The sequence below is a fragment of the Protopterus annectens genome, chromosome 9.part0 (genome assembly GCF_019279795.1).
Source record: "Protopterus annectens isolate FY-2018-M chromosome 9.part0, PAN1.0, whole genome shotgun sequence".
NCBI lineage: Eukaryota > Metazoa > Chordata > Ceratodontiformes > Protopteridae > Protopterus > Protopterus annectens.
The window spans coordinates 1,774,537,638-1,774,563,938 of NC_056743.1; the positions used below are offsets into that span (position 1 = coordinate 1,774,537,638).

Below are 26,301 nucleotides of genomic sequence, written 5' to 3' on the forward strand. Positions count from 1 at the left end.
TGCATCCTCACCATTCCTCTATCCTCCCTCTCATTCATACACATATTCTGTCTTAGTCCTGCTGACCTTCATTCCTCTCCTCTCTAGAGCATATCCCCACCTCTCCAGAGTCTCCTCAATCTGTTCCCTACTCTCACTACAGATCACAATGTCATCTGCAAACATCATAGTCCATGGGGCCTCTTGTCTGATTTCATCTGTCAACCTGTCCATCACCATTGCAAATAAGAAAGTGGTCAGAGCTGATTCTTGTTGTAACCCCACCTCCACCTTAAATGCATCTGTCAATTCCACTGCAGACTTCACCACTGTTACACTACACTTGTACATATCCTGTACCACTCTCCCATACTTCTCTGCCACTCCTGACTTCCTCATACACTACCACAACTCCTCTCTAGGCACCCTATCATATGCTTTCTCCAAGTCCACAAAGACACAATGCAACTCCTTATGACCTTCTCTATATTTCTCAACACTCTCAGAGCAAAGGTCGCATCTGTAGTTCTCCTTCCGGACATGAAACCATACTGCTGATCACTAATCATCACCTCCCTTCTTAACCTAGCTTCCACCACTCTTTCCTAAAATTTCAAGCTGTGACTGATCAGTTTTATCCCTCTGTAGTTACTACAGCTCTGCACATCACTCTTATTCTTAAAATAGGTACCAAAACACTTCTTCTCTACTCCTCAGGCATCCTCTCACTTTCCAAGATTTCATTAAACAATCTGGTTAAAAACTCCACTGGCATTTCTCTTAAGCACCTCCATGCTTCCACTGGTATGTCATCTGGACCAGCAGCCTTTCCATTCTTTATCCTCTTCATAGCTGTCTGTACTTCCTCCTTGCTAATCTGTTTCACCTCCTGATTCACTATCCCCACATCATCCAACCTTCTTTATCTCTCATTCTCTTCATTCATCAGCCCCTCAAAGTATTCTTTCCATCTGCTTAACATACTCTCCTCACAATATGGAGGACAACGAATCCCTGAAATGGGTGAAAGGGATTTCCTAACCATGAACTAACCTTTCTGTATTATAGAAAGAACCCAGGAATCCATGGTGAGCTTCTGCCAAATGGGACAGCAGAGTTAACAAAGGAACCCAGCTAAGGGGCAGGGAATGATGAATGTCAAATACAGGCGGAATTATCAGGAAAAGAGGGATTTTAACCTCTAGAATTCTGAGCAGGTTTATAAGGAAACACCCTTTTAGAAGATCCCTTGCCCCCTACGCAACACTTCTGCTGCCTACTCACAAAGGAGGACTTAGAAGGATATTTCCTTTGATACACAGTAACAGGGGAAAGAAATCTGTTTGCGGTCTTGCACAGCCTTCCCTTTATCTTATAAGGTTTTAAAAAGGTCTGCAGCAACAGAACCAGACAGATTCTGTGTGTACAAGGGAAAATCCACCAACTTGGCTTTTACGTCTTCTTGAAGAAACTGTAACCCAAGCCACCAACACCTGTGTATAACAGAACTAGACACAGCAGCCCGAGAGGATGCGTCAGCATCATAGCTGCATTTGATAGAATAGTGAGCCACCAGAGAAGCAATACTCAACAAAAAATAAAACAAGTCTTAGCTTTGCAAACTTAGACAGAACAGCCACCCACATATCTGGTTATATGGGTCCGGTAGTAATTTATGTCTCTAAAAGCCAGAATGGTTTGGAATGAAAAAGTTTCCAGAAGGGCTTCCAAACACAGGAGGGACTGCAAAAGGTCTGGGAGAATCCATCTGTAAGACAGCAGAATGCAAAGGAAACATTTGTATTGCATCACAAGGAATGACTGTACAAATGCTTTAGCAAGGCACATCAATGAAAATAAAGACCACTTTTTTCTATTTTTGGTTATTGAGCAGGTTAAGATTAACCCTAGGGGCGGACCTTGGTCTTTAACATTTGAGTACAGGGAGCTTTGGTGGCAATTGTTAACGAATGCCTATATGTTCCCTGGACTTAATGAAATGTGTTCCCCGAAATGTTTGTTAAAACTTAAATCTTTGGAGAGATGTTAATCATAATATATATACATTCATTTTAGTATATTTACATAATTTTAAAGTTTATTATTCTCTATAGGGTTGATATATTTTATATGTGTTCATGTTGTGTCTTTTTATCTGTATATGAATGTTTTCATAGAGACACTTTTGGTTTTATAATTTAATTAATTTAATTAATATAGGGGGAGTGTGACTTTAATTCATGATTAGGATGATATGATGCCACCATGTTCTTTTGTTTAAATTCTCATTTAATTTTAGAATTTAATGTCTGAGGAAGGTTGCCTATTTGTCAACCGAAAGCGCTTACTTTACCTGTGGAATTTGTGATTAAATTTTTTGGACTGAATCTAGCCTCCTTGCCTTTTTGTTTCCTTTGCAGTTTGGAATTTGTGTCTAAGACAGCAGAATACTTCTTTGGACTTCAGACATTTGGGAATTCTCCCACTGAAACTGTTCCATCGTGTTTACAATGGTGCACCCAAAAGAAAGCTCCGCAATAGGAGAATGTGGAAAAAGACTATCCTCATCCTGTGACCCTAAAGCAAGAAGGGAATAGATTTGAGAAGAATATGCTAGGGACTCTTCCCCAGAATTCAACTCCACATTATCATCGTAAGAGTCAGACTTCCTAAGCCTTTTAGAAGGAATAGAAGAAAAAAGGACAGATAACCATTGGGGAGACTTCAAGTCCATAAGACTCTAAAAAGACCCTGAATGAAATCCTGACACTCTTTATAGGGATCCTTGGTCACAGGAACTACATTTTTGGACTTCTGCCTTTTTTTTTTTTTTTTTTTTTTTTTTTAAGAGGAACCTCTGCCCTAACAAGCTTAGGTAGTTCAGATCTCTGCCTGACTTCAATGAGGAAAGCATGAACCTCTTTCCTAACAAGTACCTGGGGAATCCCCCTAGGCTCTTCCGATAAAAATTAGCAGCAGCAGCTCCCCCCCCCCTTCTTGTCTGTAAGAGACATATGCTCAGCCTCAGTGGACATGTGATACACCAGCTCTGTCGGCCACCAACTAGGTTGCGACAGAGGGAGCTGGTGTAGGAACTGGACAGCCCTCGAGTTCCTCAACTGACTTGACAAAAACATTTTGTAGGGGCTGGAAAACACAAGTCTCTACATGCGTCGTCTTAGACTTCTTAAGAGGCATCTGAATGTCCAGAGAGGCGGATTAAGATGCCACATACTTCACTCGGCTAGCAACTTCAGACAGTTGTTCTGTAAGTAAAAGGAAAGGGAGGACAAACCGATACGAAGCACAGAGTGTGACTGTGGTCTGCACCTATGCAGAAAAGGCACTTCCTATGTCCATCTTTATAGGGAATCTGTCTCCCACACACACATTCCTCCTTTCTGGATGACATGTAAAGTGGTAACCCAGCAAAAGAAAGAAGGAAAGTCCCTAATGGTACTCTGCCATAGGCTCGGTAGATGAAACAATGCAACAACTTCAAAGACCAAATTCAAAAACATCGCATTCGGACTGGCGGCAAACAAGTTCTGAGGACTAGGTGTTCATATGTCACTTATATACCTTACATACTGGACGGAGAACGTATGTTTTTATAGGTCTTGGAAGGGCCAAAGGCTTTGGTATGCTAGCCAGACATAAGGCTGTCCTCAGTAGGATATCCCTTTTGTAAGGAATACTGCAACACTGATAAGGAAGGACATCAAATGTATAAACTAGAGCAGATACCTCACATTCCATTGAACAAGAAGAGATGAAGTAGTAATCTTAGTATGACCATCGCTGATGTTTACAAGGATTTTTGAATTCTATGCTTACAATCCTCCCTTCTGTTGTCCAATAAGTGCAGTAGAATGGTCATTATGCTAAGCAAACAGTGGTGCTTTCTTCCACACAAACACTGTACTCCACTGCAGTGTAAGCCCTCCTTCACAGAGTTAAGCCCTACACCTTTGTGCATATGGTAAGAACCTTTAGGAACTTCTCTCAGTGGACACTCCTTCAGCAGCTCCTAGGTTATCCTGGCTGCTACCACAGCTTCATCATCTAGACTCTATTCTGGGGTTTATCAAACTGTACCTCAAAGCCTACGCATGCCTGTGTGTATTCCTGAATAAGGAGAATGCCATTCCATCCAACAGAGCTAATAATGTACAAGAAGGCTGGTACCACTGCTGAGTTCAAACCACTGCAAACCACTTTGACAAACATAACCCACAACACTTCTAGAAAGACTTTCAAGAACTGTAATACTGATGAACTCTGTAGCCCAAACGACTGCTCTGGGCATTTTTAATATTTAGAGGCAATGCTTAGTTCATTTTACCATTTTATCACCATTACTATTCAAATGTTTACAAATGCAGACCAGTCTTCATATTTTCTGCAGCAGCAGCATATGGAAGGATAATGTACAACTATATACTCCTCTCATGAAGTACTGTCATACTAAGCATACTACAGCAGTCTACTGCACTCCAAAATTTAACTACTGAAGTGCCTTTCATTGGCAGAATCATTTTCAAACAATGAACAAAATTTGATACAGTTCAAGAACACAGCAGTCATGAACCTGGACGAAAGTGTCACATCTTCTAACTTCCAAACATCTAGACAATGGACAATGATGCATACCGCAAACAATGAACAAACTTTGACACAGTTCAAGAACACAGTGGTCATGAACTTGGATGAAAATGTCACATCTTCTAACTTCCAAACATCTAGACAATGATGCATACTTCAAAACATCAGGTAAACAAAGCATAAAGGGAAATATAGATATTAACGAGCAACACAGCATAAAACAGCACTGACCCTCTATGCAGTTTCAGCTACATCTGATTACTAAAACCAAATACACAAACATTACCTGATAAACAGTAACTTTAGCATCCATATCAGCAGCAATCCGCTGAAGACAAATGCGGCTTAAATCCACAGGGTCAACTGGCAAATGATCTGGCACAGGGTACTGGTTGACATGTTTAAACTTTGGAAACCAATACAAAATCCTTTGAAACTTGCGTACCGGATGACTCTTTCGCCCAAAAATCTGAATCAGCAGAACTTTTGTCTCAGTATTTGGCATGACTCCTGCGGGAACACAAAGAAAAGAAAACAGGCTTCAGTGAAATACACAGTCACTTGCATTTTCCATGCATACTAGCAAAAATCAGTCTAGCAGAACTGTGCCACCATGGCCATGCTTTGCAGGCCACTAATCAACTACAATTAAACTGTACTCCAATATTCAAATGCAGTAACTAAACATTATATCCTAAAATGAGAAGCTACTTCCAAGACAAATGGTTATGCTCCTGGATTTCCTGCAATTAGCAGCAGTTCCCTTAAATACATTTAAACCTAAATCACAATAGTAAAACATACAGCAGTGTGAAATTATTTAAATGAGAAGACTTATGCAACCATATAAGTCAAACTGAAAGACACAGAATTGGTGTGTAACAATGACATACTGGGAGACGCAACGGAAGAATGTTCATGCCAGTACTGTACTGTCAACAGTTTACTACAGCAGGATATCAGCATCTATATTACAACATCGAAGCTTTAGTTAATCGAATAACTAAAGCTAGATCTTGTAATATCGACAGCTAAAAGTGTCGAACGGATGATTCAACCAAGGGAAACACTTTCCTTGGCCGAATCAAAAAAAAACAAACTTTACATCCAAAATCAAGTGGGGGGGGGGCTTTGCCCCCACACCCCCTCTACCTAAATATACCAACTCCGAGATCCCTCCAAATTGGAGAAATGGGCATACTCCACAGAACGGCCAAGGGAAGTGTTTCCCTGGGTTAAATCGGCTGTTTGACAATTTACGGTTTTGATATTACGAGTTCGAGCTTTACTTATTCGATTAAGTAAAGCTTCGATCTTGTAATATATAGAACCGGACATCAAATAGGGCCAACGTATGCACAGCTACAAAAAGCCAAAAAGGCTCTACCCACAATTTCAAAATGACACTATCACAGAAAGCAGGCTGTATCCACTTATTATAATGAGGCCTACAAAGATCAAAGGAAGAAACAGACTGACTTGAAAACAGGGTAGCTAACAAAGATAATTTTCCATGGTAATTTTTCTTTTTTCATCAATTACTTACAACCACCACTAAGACATTCTAAAACAAAAACAAGATTTCTTGTGTGGTACCATACAATTTCAAGTTACTGTTTGTAATAAAGATGATCCAATATGCCTCCTTGCATTACAGAAGTGAACTCATTTTGTATGAATCACACAAATTTAGTCAACAGCAAAGAAGAGATGTCAAGTTGTTCAATCTCGCCGTTCATTCTTGACTGATGGGTTTGGAGCCAATCCTTGGCTCCAACACGGCCGACTAGCAAGCTCAGAGTTTTCCAGTAGCTCGAGACCTAGCCCCTTATCCCACAATGCACTGCTGGAATTACCTCAGATTTAGTTTGCCGTGGCACGGATCTCTTGGTTTCCAGCGTTGTTCAAGACTATTGTGGGAATTTTCAACTTTCAGCAAGTTTTTCCATTGCATTTTTATATCTTTCTATTATATTTACACAGTATTACCTAGTTTAGCAGATTTTTCTGTTTTTCCCCTTTTCCCAGTAAATCTCTAGTGCTTGCCTTCGGCCTGTTAGCCTTGGGCCTTTTCTTACTCTTGTTACTAGTTGCCTTTTTGGGCTTTTGTGCTGTCTTTTTGCATTGCTGTTTGTAGTGAATTGTATATAGCCTTTAGATATATTAGAGTTGCCCCTTTTGGGCTTTTTGAATATTACTATTAGATTACTCATTTCTGTGTTGAACTATTTTTATATAGTTAAATAGTGGTGGTGTTGCGGTAGCGTTGTCGCCTCACAGTAAGATGCTGTCCGGTTCTATTCTCAGCTACAGCGTCTTCTGCGTGGAGACATGCGTGAATGGGCGTACCTTTGTTGAAGGTTGTGCGTCAGGGCTGGTAACTCGGCACGTAAAACTCAACTACCAATCATTAGCAGACCGGAGTTCCGCTGTGGCGACCCCTAACCGGGAAAAGCCAAAAGACACAAACAAAGTGTTTTTTGATCTTGTGATTTTTTTTCAGGAAGTTAGTTGCTATGTCTGAAGAAAGGGAAAAGAATCCTAAGTCTGGTTTCAAGAAGTGCCCAGACTGCAGACAAAAGATGTCCGTTACGGATGCCCATGTGCAGTGTGTGTACTGTTTGGGTGAGGTGCACCTGCATGAGTCATGTAGTATCTGCCATTCTTTTTCCACACAAGTGCTCGCAGAAAGGAAGAGGAAGTTAGATGACAGGGGTATTATTAAACACCCTTTCACAGAGGCATTGTCTGACTAGGATGGGGCCAGCAAATTGTCCAAATCTTCCTCAGAATCCAGGACAAAAAAGGGAAAAAGTTGGAAAGTGTTGTGACTTCGGAGCAGACAGTCTCTTCTTTCTGGACCCGGGACACTGCTTTGGAACTGGTTGCCGAAAAACCTCCCTCTCCACTTCTCCAATCGACGCCATCTATTCACTCTTCCAGGTCTTCAGTCAGCCTGTCCGATCTGGATATGGACCGGCTGGTTCTGTCCGATCTGGACATGGACTGGCCGATTCAGAAGCTCTTAAAGCCACTGGGCCTAGCTAAATTGCTGTCGGCTCAGACCCAACCATCGTTGCCGAAGACCATTACTCCTGAATTGTCTGCTCCTCCTCAGAGCCATACCGGACCTTCGGAGCCGGAGGAGGCTGACCTGATGATTGTGGATCCCTTGGAGCCAACACCTGTTCCAGTGTCGTCGGCTCCATCTGCTCGGACGTCCTCGGCACCGACCGGTGACTCTAGGAGCAGACACTCTCTGGTCTGGTCCGGGGAAGATAGTCGCACAGACTTGTCTGTGCCGACTCTTCCTTTCGGGGCTTCAGCTTGGGTGAGCTCGGCTCCTACCTCAGGCTTGGAGCCCACGGCTCCTCATGATCCGTCGACTCTTTCTCATCGGAGCCGTGGTGCATTCGAAGCCATGAGGTGAGTGCTGTCTCCTAAGACTTCCTCATCTCCAGGTCTGGCCTCTTCCTCCCCTAAAGGGCCTGTGTCAGTTTCTGTTTCCTCCGGTCATCCAAAGCAGAGACCCAGAGCCTCAGGCAGCCCCAGAAAGCACTCCCTGCTCTTCTGAGACCTCTCTAGAGGCTCCACCTGAAAAAGTTCCCAGGAAGAGATTATGCAAGAAGAGGCATTTGGACTCCCCACAAGAGTCTCTAACATCAGACACTGACTTGGATGAATCAGAAGGGTCCCCTAGATCCCCCCGTGAGGACATCTCCTTTGCGGAGATTCTTGAAATTCTTAGGCAGAGGGGTGATTGGCAGTCCAAGAGCCCTACTGAGGATAAGTCAGTTCTCCTGCAGGCATTCGGGCCTCAACCTTCCACCTCTTGAGTGTCTCTGCCCTACGATGAGCTTATGGATCTAGTCTCTCGTAGGGCGTGGGAGTCACCAGAATCTATGGAACCTGTCCCTACAAGGCCCAATAAGTATATTTCTGCCCCCATAGATAAGTCCTTTTTCACCAAGGGAGTCCCTGTTGATGCCATGGAGATGGAGGCAGCCACCAAAAAGGAAATGTCTGAGACTTCCTCATCTATCCATCCTCCTAACAGAGTATCCAAGATCATGGATAGATATGGGAAACGCATGTTTAGTTCAGTGACTTTCTCACTCAGATCATTGAACTACTTGACCCATTTTACTAGACTGCAGAGAGATCTCCTTAAGGAGTTGGGAGATACTCTTCAGGGTGCTGTAGCTACGAGTGTATCCGACAAAGTTGCTACCCAGCTTGCTACCCTTAATTCAATAGTTAACTTGTTCATGTGTCTCGTATCTTACGCAGCTGATGGTTCGAGTAGAGCTGCAGGTACAGGAATTGCTCTTCGTGGGCATGCCTGGATGCGACTCTGTTCCTTCGCGGAGTCCTTCAAGTCTTCCTTTACGAATACCCTGTTTGACAGCTCATCCTTGTTTGGGCCAAAGGTGAAGGAGACTTTGACCAGGTGTGAACAAGAAGGAAAGACTCTGTCTGCCATTGGAGTCAGTTTTTCCACCCCCACTGGACCCTATCCTAAAGGTCAGAGGGGAGGAAAGATGTGGTTCCGGAAAGCCCAAGGAGCCTTTCAAGACACACGTGGAGAGCTCTGCTCCAGAGGCAGAGGAGGGGGTTACAATGGAAGATGCCGCCCTTGCGGCAGAGGGGGTCTGCAACACCAGGGTGATAGAGATCACTTCTCTGGTCAGTCCTACCAGCGCTCCTGAAGGGAGGCCGGCTGTCCTACTCTGGAGATAGTCAGGGGTCGCTTGTCATTGTACCCAGAAGCCTGGTTAGATATAACAAACGACAATTGGGTACAAAGTATCATTTCCAGAGGGTATTTCATACCGTTCTCCACCCAGCCCCATCCAGTCAAAAAAATCCCGGACGTTCCACCCAGTCACAGAGAACAAGCAACAATAGAGGTACGCCGATTGCTAGGGAAAAAAAAAAAAAAAAAAAAGTCATCCAGCCAGTCCCAGCAGACCAAACAGGATTCGGAACTTACTCAAGATTCTTTTTGGTTCCAAGGAAAACAGGGGACAGGAGACCCATTTTGGATCTCAGCAGACTCAACCAATTTATGAGGAAAGAGAAGTTCCGAATGGTCACGCTACAGTCCATATTTCCCTTTTTAGGAAAAGACAACTGGATGTGCTCGATTGATCTCAAGGATGCGTACTACCACATAAAGATGGCCAGATCATCCAGGGATCACCTGCGTTTCCGGCTGGGAGCCAATCATTTTCAATTCCGAGCTCTGCCCTTTGGTCTCACTACAGCCTCCAGAGTGTTCACCAAGTGCATGGCAGTAGTCACGGCTCACCTGAGGCATCTAGGATTCCAGTTGTTTCCGTACTTGGACGATTGGCTCCTTACCTCCACCACCAGGCATCAACTTCTTCAAACGAGAGAGGCTACTCTGACACTCTGCAATTGGCTCCTTACCTCCACCACCAGGCATCAACTTCTTCAAACGAGAGAGGCTACTCTGACACTCTGCAATCGGCTAGGCATTAAGTCAACTTCGAAAAGTCTGCCTTGTTGCCATCTCAGCATATCGTTTTTATAGGGACAGAATTAGACATGTCAACCACCACTCTTCGTCTTCCACCAGAAAGGGTTTGTATTCTTCGCCAACACATCACGTCCTTGGTATCAAAGAAAAGAGCACCAGCTGCAGAGGTATTGAAAGTACTAGGATTGATGGCAGCAACAATATTGGCAATCCCGTTAGCAAGGATGCATATGAGGATTTTTCAATGGCTCCTAGTCATGCGATGGTCTTACCAAAAAGTTCCAATGAATCACACAATCCTGATAACGAATTCTTGCAAGAAGGATCTTCAGTGGTGGTTGACGTCTTTTCATGTCACAATAGGATGTCCCTTCATGCTACCCCCTCCAGTTGCCACTGTGATCACGGACTCTTCCCTGATAGGGTGGGGTGGGGGGCATTTTCAGGGAAAGACTGCCCAACACGCATGGACAGATCAAAAATCACATCTGCATTTCAATGTCCTGGAGATGACAGCAGTACTTCTAGCGCTGCAATACTTTCAGGACTCTCTCCCTCTAGGGACAATTGCAATACAGACAGACAACATGTCAGTGGTCTGGTACCTGAACAAGCAAGGCAGGACCAAGTCTTTCCCCCTTTGTCAAGAAGCCCTCAGAGTATGGCAGTGTCATCCCAGCGCTTTCTGTTAGCAATGCACATCCCGGGTAAATCCAACATCATAGCGGACAAACTGAGCAGGGCAATTTTATTGCACCACGAATGGTCCCTCAAACAAGAAATTGCGGACAGGATTTTCCGCAAATGGGGCCAGCCTTCCTGCGACCTGTTTGCCAGTCATATCAACAAGAAATGCAGAAGCTATTTTGCCCCGATTCCCCCACCAGGTCAGTCTCCGAGGGATGCTCTTGTCCACGATTGGCCCCCGGGACTCCTCTATGCATTTCCCCCAATTCCTCTGATACCCAGATTTTTACAGAAAGCAAAGTCGCTGGGATGGACAATCATCCTTATAGCCTCTCAATGGCCTCGGCAGATTTGGTTTCCGTTTCTTTACCATCACATTCTGGAAGACCCATGGATCCTGGACCCAGTTCCAGACTTATTGACACATCAGTCAGGAGATCTCCATCCTTCTTTGCAGACACTGAAGCTAACCGCTTGGCTGCACCAATTCCCCACATAGCCAGGCTTTATAATCTTTCCCGTGACACTAGTCAAATTTTGTTGGCTTCCCATAAGCTTTCCACTAGAAAGTTGTATCGTAGTAAGTGGAGGAGATTTTCCATTTGGGCTTCCTACCATAATACTGTCCCTTACCAAGCACCATTGTCTTCTATTTTACAATTCTTGACAGAAATTTTCAACAAAGGAGCAGCGGCTGCTATGGTGCGGGTACAACTAGCTGCTATATCTAATTTCCATCTAGGGATTGATGGATTGAATATTATGGCTCACCAACTGTGTAAAGCTTTTCTAAAAGGTTCCTTTCACATGAGGCCTCCAGTGAAGACTCCTTATTCTCCCTGGAATTTAAATTTTATGTTATCTCGCATCATTCTTCCTCCTTTTGAGCCTGCATCATCTTCTGAGCTAAAATTTCTATCGTGGAAAACTATCTTCCTAGTAGCCATCACTTCAGCCCGCAGAGTGTCAGAACTCCAAGCCCTATCCATCAAGTCTCCTTAAATGGTCTTTCATACTGACAGAGTATCTCTCAGGACAAACCCATCTTTTTTGCCTAAAGTATGTTCAGAGATTAACATCAATCAAGTCACTGAGTTGCCTGTTTTTTTCCCTAATCACACCAACAAATTGGAATACATGTTGCACAAACTTGATGTTCACAGACAACTTAGATTTTATCTAGACAGAACAAAAGAGATTAGGAAATCAGATCAGCTTTTTGTGTCTTTTTCTGAGGCCAGGAAAGGTAAACCAGTCGCCAAAGCAACTCCAAGTGGCTGTTGGATTGTATCACTTACACCTATTCTTCACAACATGCCCTTGTCTAGTAAGGTGAAGGCTCATTCAACCAGAGCAGTTTGTACCTCTTCAGCTTTTCAAGCCAAATTACCTCTAGACAACATCTGTGCTGCAGCCACATGGTGTAAACCTCACACTTTTATAACTCATTACAAAGTGGATAAGGCCTCCAGGGACACGGCTTCATTTGGTTCTACGGTTCTGAAGAGTGCACTTCCGTAAGCCATCCAAGGTTAGGGTGCTAGGGACGCTACTCATCAGTGAAGAATGAACGGCAAGATTGAACAACTTCACATAAAGAAGTTATGTACTCACTATAACGTTCCATGTGAGTTTTTCCATCTCGCCTTCATTCTCACGTCCCTCCCCCTCCTTCTCCCTCCTGGCTGGCAGTTGATCTGGAGGCGGTCTTCACCCTGGTTTCTCAATGTGTCTTCATTCCTAGGCAGAATAATTATAGTAGCACTATATGGTACGCAGCAAACAAGATCTGAGGTAATTCCAGCAGTGCATTGCGGGATAAGGGGCTAGGTCTCGAGCTACTGGAAAACTTTCAGCTTGCTAGTCGGCTGTGTTGGAGCAGAGGATTGGCTCCGAGCCCATCAGTGAAGAATGAAGGCGAGATGGAACAACTCACATGGAAAGTTATGGTGAGTACATAACTTCTTTTTAATAAAATCTACAAGATTTCTTTTATGATGTGGTGCAATTCATCCAAGCAGATTTTGGTGAAGATTGTTTCATCAAAGCCATAATGAAAATGTAAAACTGACAAAAATCAAGGAAGAAAGAAACAATTTAAACCCCACTCCAGTGTCACAAATTTAGACTGCTGCTTATCAAGAAAATTCAACAAACTGGTCTTAAATCATCATCTGATGCCTGACAATGCCACAAAACTAGAGTTGTCAAATTCAGCAAATCAGTCAAATACAATTTCAGTCACTTACATTTCAAATTGAAACTGCATGCGAACAAATGGATTTTGCAGGATATTCTGGATTCTAAAGAAGATTCCCCTTAATTCATCACTTCCCCCTTTTGCGTGGAAGTTCAGGAATTGGAGTATTACAACTTCAAATTGATCAATTTACCAATCATTTCAGAATGCTAGGAGACTTTTGGGTGCTACAGGTCTTTTGGAATCAAAACAAGCGCAGAAAAAAATACCTTATTGCAATTTGTTTTTTAATCAAAAGCCATTGTTGCACTGGCTACATGTATCATGAAGGCATTCATAATGCACAAGTTCTTACTCTGTAATTCAAAAACTGTTTTTAAAACCAAAGCATTAACACTTTTGTATTGTTGAAATTATAGTGCAGAAAATTTGGTTATCGAACTGCTTTTAGACAATCTTCAGCAAATCCTGCTGTGTCATGGTTTACTGGTGGGTTCCTAAGGTCATTCAGTAATCCAATCCTAAACCCACAGATATGGCCACAAAAAATGGACATGTTCATGAGGTGCATCAGCCTAGTAGTCAGTAGGAGTTTTTTTTTTTTTAACTTGATTTAGTGTTACAGCGGTAGCGTTGTTACCTCACAGCAAGAGGTTTTCCCATTCGATTCTCTGCTTGGCTTGGGAGTGCCTTTTGTGTGGAGTCTGCATGTCCTCCCCGCAGTTGGGTAGCGTTCGAAAGACATGTGTGAGTAAATAGGCGTGTCTTCGTTGAAGGTTGGGCGTCGAGCTGGCACCTCGGCGTTTCATAAAAATCTACTGCCTATCATTAGCGGACTGGAGTTCCCCTGTGGCGACCCCTTACTGGGAGAAGCCGAAAGACTAACAACAACTTTTAGTGTTTACTTTTTCAGTTTAGAAAAACTGATACTTCTCTTCAAGAAGAGGATATCACTTCATTCATAAAAGCTGTGGTTCCAAAACAGATCTTACAGTGGCCAGGGTGTAACAATCAGTGAAGTCCATTATCCATTTTAACACATAGCATACTCAGCGGGTCTCTGTAGCACTTACACTGACCACAACAGGTTCTACAACTATGATTAAACTACTATTTCACGATATACTTTGTATTTAAATGACAACCAAATGTAGTACCTAAATAAGTGCCACTGATGTCTGGGACTGAACGACTCCGTTCCAGTGACACTGGCTTTCATGAAACACAGATATTACTACGGTGGGCATTCTCAGATAACATATTTAAGGACTTTCCAGAAAACAGCAATGACACTGCTCCAAGTCTCTTCGGATGATGCTGGTTAGTCACCAAAGTTTCATATGCATAAATAACGGCATGAATGGCAACTGACATCTTAACTCCTATATCTTTTTGCCTTTCTTGTAAGCAAAGGTCTGAAGATGTGCTAATCAGTTTCCCAAAAACTGTACCAGCAAAGAAGACCCTGTGCTGAAACTCAATGTATATGTACTCTGTTAAGGAAAAATCACTAATGAATTATACAGGAAATGTTCAACTGTCTCTGGTGTTGCAGGGCCATGTGCAAAATCTCAAGGAGGCCGCTAGAGCATTTTCACCTTCTTCAAGGGTAAGGGACAGCACCAAATTTTATTAAGTTTCTTCAGAGGTACTAGTGCAGCTTGGAGATTAAAAGTACTGAATACAAGGATAGGGTAGCCATCAGCATAATGCTAGTCAATGACAGATGTGTGGGAAAAAGAACACACATTCGGCACATTCAGCACTGAAGATCCTCTATCAATTCTGTATTACATGTAATTATTGAAGGAAGCAATCAATGGTGCATTCCAGGATACGTGTAAGGAAAAAGGAAATGCATAATTCCTTCAAAGTTATTCACTAACACAAATATTTACTGAAACAGCTCATTTTTTGAATCACTATAGAGAACACTGCCAAGACATCTGGTCAGGCAGAAACTTCAATATCATGAGACTGGGGTGTTTACCACAACTACCTTCAGAAGATGGGGAAAAATAACTCTAAAAAGCTCAGATGATATGCCATTGTAATCAAATCGGCAGACTGTATTTTTCATAATGGCAGTTTTGGAAGGGGGAGCAGGGCTACTGTCTGCCATGACCGCCCCTCTATTGACAGGCCAAGCCCCATTTACAAACGGTGACAGATATGAATCTTGAGGCACAAGCACTTCATTTTAATAGTTACGTAACTGGCATAATGAGAATTTATGTGGGGTGCAAGTATTGCAAAATTAAACAGAGTTTTGGTAAGGCAGTCAAAACACTGCAGTACCTTCCTCAGCGTTTAAATAATGGAGTCAAATGCTTTTCTCAGGGCAATAATTGCCATGTAGAGGTCCCGAGTATTCTATACACATTTTGGCAACTGCCTGGCAATGAATATAATGGAAAGTTATGCAGTTAGAGTAGCAGCAGATCTGCGCTGTCATGGTGTACCCTCTCTCTCAGCCAGAACTGAAGCTCTAGCTCACGGCCATCTCAGCACAGACGACAAATTGTAGGCATCGGTTCCTCCCCTACCATGACTCCCTACATGCCTCCAAATTAGGATAGGCCAAATAGGGTGATGTCAAAAAAGGACCACTTATGCCATCATAAGCAAAACCCGTTGGGCTGGTGGGTGGTTGGGAAGGAATGTATAAGAGGACGAACCAACAAGCAAGCAGATCAATCATTATGTTAAAGTACATAAATCGGATATGGTCTGGCTCATCGTCCTCCTCCTCTAATGCTGGAGTGTAGACCCAAGCAAACTTACCTAGGTGGTCTTAGACTACAGTGCCTCCAAAGGGAGAATGGGACCTAGTGATCACATTAAAGCTTGCAATGTTTCAGAAAAATGTTCCCAGCGAAGTTCAAGAAGCTGCTGCACAAATGACATCAGTGGAAGGATAGTGTCAAAAGGCCTGAGAAGTGGCACTGCCCTGGAAGAAATAACTCTGGGCATGACAAGTACCGCTTTCCCATATTTTTTTTTATGAACAAATTTAATGCAATCAAGCAATCCCTCAGTTAAGTTTTAGACACTCATGTAACTAAGTCGTTAGCTGCAGAGGCAAATAATTGAGCATTCTTTCTGAATCATTTTGTACAATCTAAATAAAAATGCAGCTATCTAAGAACACCTAAGCAAGTACTCTCCTTTGCTGTCACAATTACAGAAACATATAAGGTTGGCTGACAGATTCATGTTAGACTCGGGAGTGGTTTGTGCTGGGGATACTACTACCCTTATGAAATGTTAGGTAAGGTGGTGTGATATGTATGGCCTAGAGTTCTAAAAAACATCTATCAGACATGACTGTCACTAGAAAAATGGTAATCCACAATAGAAATTTCATACCTATTCTGGAAGCTGTCTCAAAAGGAGGCAGAGTTACGCTTCTCAGAAGGAAAATGACTTTGTTCATACCAGAGAAGCTCAAGTATGATGGCTGTTATTTTCCCCAGTAGGAAAAATGGTACATTCTGAACTTACTTTTACCGAGCCCATTTCTATAACCAAACCAAAAGAAAATGCTCATAACTCAAACTGTAACAACTACGTAAAAAGCAATCACAGATCATAATAGTAATGGACGTACTGACACTGCAAACTCAAATCTATAACTGATACTAACGACAGAGGTTATACAATACACTATCTAAAACAAGTTACACCTCAATCACCATACCATCTAGGATCTGCAGATAATTTCTCTGTGTGTCAGCTTCAAAATGAGACCTCAAGCAGTACTTGCCAAGCTACTTTACGGAAATACTGACAGAAATATGAAAACATTCATATTTCTCAGTCTGACAAGCAAAGTGTTGTATCTCTACAGCTTTAGTACACAGAAGTCATGCATTAGTGGGCACTGTCCACAATGTCAGTATCAGAATGAAGCATCATCCATCATGTTGCAGTATTCACCATCAGATATATGGCCAATATGCAAAATATAATCTGAAAACAAAATTAATTTATCTCTGTAGTGGCTCTACATAAGGTTCATGAACTGGAATCAGTCTGTCCAAACTGATGCTAACTTAAAAAAATCAACCCTTATCTATCTTGCTGCAATGCATCCTTCCAGAGATTACAATAAATATAGAAAATTATCAACAATTTCAAATCTAAAATAAAAACTACTGTATCTCTGCTGGTGTGGTACACAAAGAAAATGCATTAGGGCTAGTTTGCCTGAAGAGATGCTATCTTCAAAATGATACCTCAGACATTATGGTGCCATGCTCCCTTAAACAGATTTTTATTAAAATATACAAAATATCATACATTTCATAATGTGAAACATACACAAACGTCTATTTATTTGTATCAAATATTGATTAGATTTCAATATCAAAATTGTCCACACTAATTTCTGCACATACAATACTGTTCACACACAGTGTAGTGCTCAATAATTGTAGTTAATAATACCAATAATCCATAATGTGTAATTAGGAAAGTACAGTTGTGTACACTTACCATAAATGTAGATGTTTGAGTGTATTCACTGTTGCAGTCATCCCATTTGTATTATCCGCTTGCAGTGGCCCTCAGTCGGCTTGATTATCAAAGTCTTGGGTCCTGCGTCGGTTGCTGTCTCATCTTCTATGACGTCAGGTAGTCAGGGGTATAAAGCATGCAGCTGACGCCATTACATCAGTTTTTCTTGCCCCAGATGTCAGGTGGCCCCATAATGGGAAGCAATTATATACAAGGTTACACCTCCAACAAAAAAGCAAATACACCACAAAGCTTTAAGCATAGTAAACAAGAATAGAGGTATAGTCAATAAAAGTCAGGGGGCTGGAGGAAGGGTAACCAGGACTGCAACAGTGAATACACTTGAACATCTACATTTATGGTAAGTGTACACAACTGTACTACGTTCTTCGTGTTTCACTGTTGCAGTCATCACATTTGGGTAGATTCCCAAAGCTAAGGATGGGAGGAGGTAATTAGATAGCATTAGGACCAGCTATAAGGCCCTGCAAGACTGCAGTGGCAAAGCCTGCTCTGGATTTAGAAAAAATTGGCAAGTGGTAATGCTTGGTGAAGGTATATACAGAACTTCAGGTAGCAGCTTCTAGGATGTCCCTGGTAGGGACACCTCTGAGAAAGGCTGTAGAGGTAGATGCAGCCCTGGTTGAATGGGGTCTTATCCCCTGTGGGGTAGGTTTGCCATGGTGCTTACAGCAGAAATGAATGCAATGGCCTATCCACTTGGAAATGGTTAGCTTTGAAATGGCCTTCCCCTCTTCCCCTGCAGCAAATGCAACCAGCAGCTGTTCAGATTTCCTGAGAGTCTTAGTCCTCTCCAAGTAAAATCTAAGTTGTCTGTGCATGACCAGGGAGTGCAGTATACGTTCCCCTTTGTTCTATGGATTAGGAAAGAAGGTTGGCAAATGAATGGACTGATTAAGGGCCACACTGGATACCACCTTAGGCATGAAGGAGGGATTGGTCCTGAGGGACACCCTGTCAGCATGAAAGATGATGAAAGGTTCCACTGCCATGAGGACCTGTAATTCAGACACCCTTCCCCCCGATTAGAGTAATAAGGTCTTCAGCCATTATTATCATTTGTTTTTTAGGCATAGGGGCCTGACCATGCGGTCTGGGCGTCGGTTTTCTAGGCATGGATCGAGTTTTAGGCCTTGAAGAAGAAGATGGCGTTGGTTTAATATGCAAGTCAGTAATATACCTCCACAAAGAAACCAGAGGGTTCTGTGCTGTGACCACTCCCTGTTTGGCATCTAGTTTTCTGAAGTTAAAGTCAATACCAAAAGGCTCTGGATGACTGCAATCTAGAAGCAATCATGGAATCCCCAAATAACTTCCTCTTGCAAAAATGTTTCTCCCAAATAAATAATGGGTGCCAAAATCATGAACTGAAATTAAATGTCAAAAATGCATTGTTGTATTCTTTGAGAAGTCATCTACCCTAGGGAATTATAACACTGACAATATGCCTCAGAGTTGACACAGTTGTTTGGAATTTGGTAACTTATGTGAGCAGTGACCTAACTTTTGACAAATGTGCCCATTGTTGTACGACCGTCCTTCAATACTCCACAGCTTGCAAACAAAGGGACTGTGTCCAGATCTATGGATATCACTGTCCTCCTTTACTCAGCCCTCATTAGGCCAGTCATTAAATACAATGCCCCTTCGGCAAGTATCTGTCCGGACACAAAATAACTGGAACACCCATGATATTACTAAAAGAACACAAGGTCTAAACAACATGTCCTACATGGACTGACTCAAAGCCCTGTCACTATACTTAGTATTTTACAGACTGCTATGAGAAGACCTGTGTCTGGTATACAAGGCATCCTCCTCCAACCAGATACTGATGGATTTACTGCACATTAGCAAGTCAAATGGGATCAGAAAAAAAATTGGTCTAGGGATATAAACCTCTTCTGTGATAGCAACAGAAAGGTTTGGAGGGACAGATATAGCTCAGAGGATACTGCTGCTCTGGAACAGACTCCCCATCCACATAAAACAAAGTTCATCCCTGTCCATGTTCAAGCGTAACTTGAATTTATGTATGGGAATCGGAAAATTTACACCAGTACTGCCCCCTGTACTACTAATTGGCAGAAGCACCTCCTAAATACTTTATCCCATGCATGGGTCCCCTCGTGTTTTCTGTGTGGTATGATACCACTTATTCTCATTGGGGTAATATATATAATTATCCACCACAGGATGGGTAAGGCCAACCTCTAACCAAATGGGAGAATTAATTCAAGCACAAAAAGGGAAACTGCCTTAGCTTAAGATGGCCCACAATGGCAGCTAGCCTAAGATTTACCTCTGAACCTATTTTAGTCATCTTCAGACAATACTACCTTGTCTAATATTGCTGGTTGCACTTTAGCCATTTTGGGCTGTTTGGATTTATTTTAATGCTGTCTTGTTCCATTTAAATCTCTGCCTTAAGTGAAACTGCTTGGCCAGGGCTGGAAACCATCTTAGAATAAGCTGCAATTTATTTAATCCAAATTAAAGTTAGACAAACTGCTACAGGTCCTGGTGATTTATAGAACTTGAGCTTTACATTTCACCTAAATTAAAGTTAGACAAACTGCTACTGGTCCTGGTGATTTACAGAATTTGAGCTTTACATTTCACCTAAATTAAAGTTAGACAAACTGCTACAAGTCCTGGTGATTTACAGAACTTGAGCTTTACATTTCACCTAGTTTTCAACGGTTCTTTTGTTTTCTTATGTAGTATTTACTGTGCAGCACAACGTAAGTGGTATTTCCATACCAGGTTGCACATGCAAGTAAAATTCTCTCCTTATATTGCAAGGAGGGTTCCTCAATTAATTAATTAATTAATTAATTAATTAATTAATTAATTAATATATTAACCAGGAAAGTCCACTGGGTCAGGAGCCCGGGAAGAAAAGCTCCACAAGCAATATAGAAAATGACAAATGTGTGGAGTCTGCATGTCCTTCCCGCAGTCGAGTGGCGTTCAAAAGACATGTGCGAATGGGCGTGCCTTCGTTGAAGGTTGGGCTGGCACCTCAGCACTGTAAAAATCTACTGCCAATGATTAGCGGACCAGAGTTCCGCTGTGGCGACCCCTAACCGGGAAAAGCCGAAAGAAGAACAAACAGCTTAAAGTATAACAAGTATAACGGGCAGAAAACATATTACAATTTACATTTCTTGAGATTTACATTAAAGTGAACTAGAAAAATCCTTACAATAGGTTATAAAGTTACATCAATAGAAAAAGAATGGCCTAAGAAACAAATACTATCATAGGCAAGAATTACAGTATCCTGTATAGTAGGAATACAGTAGATTAATGTGAAGACTGGGTTCTGCAATGTTTTGTCATCTTAGTATTTGATGCAAATTACTGTTTAAGGCGATTTGCTCCTGAGGCAGGTGCAGGATGGATTGTTTAGATAATGTGTTTTTAGAGCTACTTTAAAAAGTTTTAGGTGGTCAATTTGGGTTATTTCAGATGGAAGTTTATTCCATAGTCTAGCTATGGTATGGGAGAGTAGACATTGTCCTGCTCTTTTGTTGGGTTTAGTTACAATTAGCATCAGATCACAGAAGATCTTAAGTGTTCTTGTGGGGGTGTATGTTTGTAGGATTGACTTAAGGGCAGGGCAGTCATTAGGTTTAGAAATTAGTTTGTGGGCTAAGGTTAGTTGGGGCTATTGTAGATGGTGCGAAAACTTGAGCCATTTTAGCTCGGTGATACCATTTCTCTAAGCTGCTTTTGCTGACTACAAGAGTTTCCTCCTAGCTACACTGATCTGTTTAGCCTGAGTACCAGTTGCACTGAGCAGCACAGGCTTACACTGAAGATAAATTACAGTTCAACTAAGTTCCACAGCTCTAATACATTTCCCCAGCACCTCTTTAGATTCAGCACTGGTCATCATGGGAAGACAGAACCCCTCCCCCTCACCCATACTGCCAACGTTTTTGCACACAGAACCTCCTACTAAACCCTAAGGGCCATCTGAGATCAACTGGAGGTAACCCTCTTTCTGACAGCTACATGCAGCATACTTAACATTGTCTTACCACCACCTACACCTACGCAAAATCCACATGCTACAAAACTCTAACCTCTGTTGTGTAGATCCTGATAAATCTTTCCCAAAGCATCATAGGACTCTGAATACTAAACAATCAGCCTAAATATTCAAATTTATCTCCTACATGCTACCCAGTTTCAACAGCTTGTATTAGACAGAGCTCCACGCTACACTATAGGAAATATAGACACTAATAGAGCTCAGGTCACATAGCTAACATACTGCCTCTAAGGCAGTAAGGCCATAGTAGTTAAGGGCTGTCCTGGTTATAGGGGACTCCATGGTTAGACACATTCATGTGCCTCTCACCAGGCAAAAACAGGGTAAACAGCTGCCTCTCAGCTGTCAGGATATGTAACATCACTAAAGCCCTGAAGTCCACTCACTGCAAGTACACATATGATCTAACTACTGTGAACGTGAGAGTGAATACCTTAAATGTCACACCACACTTCCTTATTAATACCATCTCTCACCCTTTTTTCCCCTATTTTTTTTTCCTTTCTTTCAGCAGGTCTAAAAAGTTTACCAAAGTTAACAATTGTAAATCTTTTCCTTACTTTGATGTTCATTCTATTCAAATGTATGTAGTGTATGAGTTCTGTAGAGTTGACTATGTAAATCATATTCCTGATATTGTATACCATATGTATTCCTCTAATTGTCTTTCGTGCCAGTACATTATTAGTACTGTCGACTCTATGCATGTTAATGTTTTTTCTTACTGTTTACCACATGCATTCCTTAAATTGCCTTTTGCAATTGTATTACATTGAATTTTTCGAGTGTTTCTCTTTGGGCCTCCGATGAAAATGGGTCGGCCTAGGCCCAGTCAAACACTCCCAGTAAACAAACTTAAATAAATAAAGTACACCTCTTCAGATCATATGAAGAGAAACATGATGGAGCTCTCAGGATATGCATCTGTGATGGAGCTCTCAGGATATGCATCTGGAAAGGGAGTGAAATGAGAAGTGAGCAGTATCCTATTATTATTCTAGGGGGAATCCTGTATATATCAACCTGGGATGAGATGGTTGACAATCCCAGCTGCTTTGCTATAGAACGTCTGCATCTCTCTCCCCTCATGACTTTCATACACTGGCCAATTATTTTTGTTCTGCCATAGTGCCTTTTGTAAGCAAGGTCAGTCTCCTCAAATTACCCACACAATCATCCACAATCAAAACATTATAAAAGTTAGCACTACTCAATACTAGAAGCCTAAACAAACAGCTGCATTCTTAACAGACATTCGTAATCCTTGAGAAAATATATTGACATATGCATGGTTACTGAAACGTGATTTTAGAACAGGAAAATTACCCCTGCCATGCACCTCTCCCTAGCATAGCAAAGCCAGTACTGCAGAGCTGATCCTGAAGACCTTGTTCCAGCAATTCAGGAGCGAGTCTTTGAAGATCCTGAAGGTTTTTTTTTTTTTTTTGTTAAGCATGGCTTGAATAAATCCAAAGCAGATTTTTGCCTCATATTATTGGTTTGTTTCTCATAAAATTGTGTTTTTCTGGCAAATCCTTAGCAAATCATTGAGAACTGAAGTCAGAAAATAATGGCAGACATTTGAGCTTTAGACTTCATATCCCAAGTTTGGAAAATTCATACTAATGCAAAAAAAGAAGTTATGTATTTACCATAACGTTCCATCTGTCTTGTCGATTTTTTCATTTCTCCTCATATATGGGTTCAGATCCAAACCATCGGATTAGTCTTGGCCATTAAGCTCCTGGCAACCAAAAAAAAACTCTTGGACACCTCCCCTTACCCACAATGCACTTCTCCCTGTTATCTCAGATCTTGTTTGCTAGCATTATCCCCAGAAAAAAAAAAGTATAAAGACTTGTACATGAGAGAACTGTAAGGAGACCACTTCTGGAGTATGAAGAAGACAAAAAGGTGGTATAAATTATGCTTCCTGTTCTACCAGAAACCAAATGTCGGGAGCTTGGAGAGAGGGGTTGTGAGGAGAAATGAAAACTCAACAATACAGATGGAATGTTATGGTAAGTATATAAACGTCTTTATCTGATATTGTCAATTTTTCATTTCATCCTCATATATGGGACAGAGTCCCCAGCTAACTTCATCCCAGGTGAACTCATGGAAGAATATTCCTCAGAACCATCGAATCAAAGGATGCTCTTTCCCTGGAGACCAAATCCAATTTGTAACCAGTAATAAAGGTATGGGGATTTGTCCAAGTAGCCGCTGTACATATTTCATCCATAGAGGCATTACTCTGAAAAACTGTTGAGGTTGCCATTGCTCTGGTTGAATGAGCCCAAACAAGTCTAGGAAGAGCTACACCTTGCCTGTGGTAGATAAATGTAATGCAATCAGATAACTATTTTGCTAGAGTAACCTTGGATACTGGTCGTCCCTTTCTGGGACTGGAAAAAGAAATGAACAATTGATCTGCCTTTCTACATTCTTTTATCCTGTGTAGATAAAAACATAATTGCCTATGAATGTCTAATAAATGCAGTATGTATTCTCTTTTATTAGTGAAGTTGGGGAAGAAAACAGGCAAGTTAATGGTTCGATTGATATTAGTCTCCAAAACTACTTTAGGTAAAAAAGGAAGGGTAGGAACGCAAGGAAACCCTGTCTTTACAGAAAAATCAGATGTGGAGGCAGGGAAGATAAGGCCTGAATTTCTGATATTCTTCCAGCGGAAGTAATTGCTACTAGGAAAATGGTTTTCCAAGACAAAAATTTTATGTCACATATGTTGTTGCAGGTTCAAAAGGAGGTTGAATAAAACATACTACCAAATTAATTTTAATAAAATCCTCTTCAAGAAGGTTTTGCAAAGTCTGTTTGAAACTAGAGACAAATTATCATCCCAAACATGAAAAAAAGAGATAGCTGCTAACTGTATTTTGATGGTGCGGGGCCACTGCCCCACTTTCAAAATGATGAGCTAAGAATTCTAAAACTGAGTGAACAGGTGTAGTGTAAGATCACGTTGTTGAGACCGGATTACAATTTTCCTCCATTTGCTCCTATACAGCTTTTAAGTGAATTGCTTATGGGATGACATCAAAATACAATGGACTGGGGAGGGAAGCATAGGTTGTCTGGCTATAAATGGAATTGGAGGAACCAAGCTGTCAACTTGAGGTTGGACAAATTGGGATGAATCATTCCTGTCGGGTGTGACAGAAGAACTGGAGTAGGTTCCAGAACCCATATTTTTTTCCCGAAGGTGAGGCCAAAGAAAGGGGAACCAGACCAGCTGACACCAAAAAGGAGCAATGAGGACTACTGTTCTCTTCAACCCGTTTGCTTTCTGAAGAAATTTGGGAATCAAGGGGGTTGGGGGAAAGGCATACAGGAGAATAGGAGGCCAATCGTATGAGAGAATCTCCTGGGGACTCTCCAGATGGGGGTATCAGGGCAAAGTAGCTGCTTCATTTGTTGTTCAGGGAGGATGCAAAAAATGTCTCAGCAGGTTTGGCCCCATTTGCGGAAAATTTCTTCCACTACTTTATGGTTGAGGGACCACTCGGGAAGCATGAGAATGGATATGCTCAACTTGTCCGCAATCATGTTGGACTTTCCTGGAATGTGCATTGCCATAAGAAAGCAGTTGGATGAGATCACCCACTGCCACACTCTAAGTGCTTTTCGATACAGGGGGTAGGGATCTAGTACCGCCTTGATTTCCAACTCTGAAATCCTACCACTAGGTTTCAGGCTCTTAGATTTGACTGCCCAAACAAAAAAGGTGGAGGAGTAGCCTTAATTTACTCAAATCTACACTCCATCTCTCCTTACCAAAACTCCATTCCTCAATTCAATAATGCAGAATTAGTCGTGGGGATACTCAAACTGAATAACTTCAAAAGCATATTATAGCCCTTTATATCCCCCCCAGTAACAACACTACCACCCTAGAAGACATTCTTCTATAGCCTTCAACTAATATTAAGCTCGAGACGTACATATTAGGTGATGTGAACATCGACTGGAACAAAATCAATGGCACCAATCCATCTATATCTATTAATCTTTTAAATTTCACTCAACTAACTTATAGCATCACAAGACCCAATAAAAAGAACCCCCAGGTTCCACTCTGGACTGGATTCTAGCCTCCCACCCAAATAAGATCTTATACTCACTCATGTACCTTACCAGACACCATAAGTAACCACTACCCTGCCTTTATCCATCGAGCAACACACTCGAAGCCACACCCTCACCAATATATCCATACTCGCAACCTCACTAATTTTAATACTTAAAGTTACACCCTCAAACTAATAAACTAGGATAATCTAAAAACACTTTCCCTACATAACGCTGTAGATTTTTTCAATACTACCTTCTTAGATATCTTAAATTCCCATGCCCCACCTAGAACTAATGAATGAAATCCAACCCTGCCCCCTGGCTATCTAAGGATACTAAAAATCTTATGCAACAAAGAGACAAGACCTGGAAACTGTATCACCAACACCAACTCCCTGAAATGCTTCTTAAATATAAGCAACTCCATAACCTAACCAAAAAACATATCAAAAGAGATAAAAGTCTTACTACACTAAACTCCAGACCAATCACTCCAAAAACCCTAAACAGTTCTGGACCTCCATCAACTCTCTACTAAATCCCGGTACAAAAAGAAACCCTTGTCCTGATACCAGTAAAACTGACAAAGAATTAGCCACCCTATTCAACTCCTTCTTTACCAACTCCATA

General features: G+C 41.7%; 1 protein-coding gene across 2 annotated transcripts in view; it reads right to left on the reverse strand.

The window, feature by feature from the left end:
- ECSIT (ECSIT signaling integrator) overlaps nt 1–26,301 on the reverse strand; it is a 354,144-nt gene that overhangs the window by 94,931 nt on the left and 232,912 nt on the right. For both annotated transcript variants that reach the window (XM_044084634.1, XM_044084633.1), the window contains exon 4: nt 4,871–5,094. In XM_044084634.1, the coding sequence (XP_043940569.1) occupies nt 4,871–5,094 (224 nt within the window). The remainder of the gene's footprint in view (nt 1–4,870; nt 5,095–26,301) is intronic.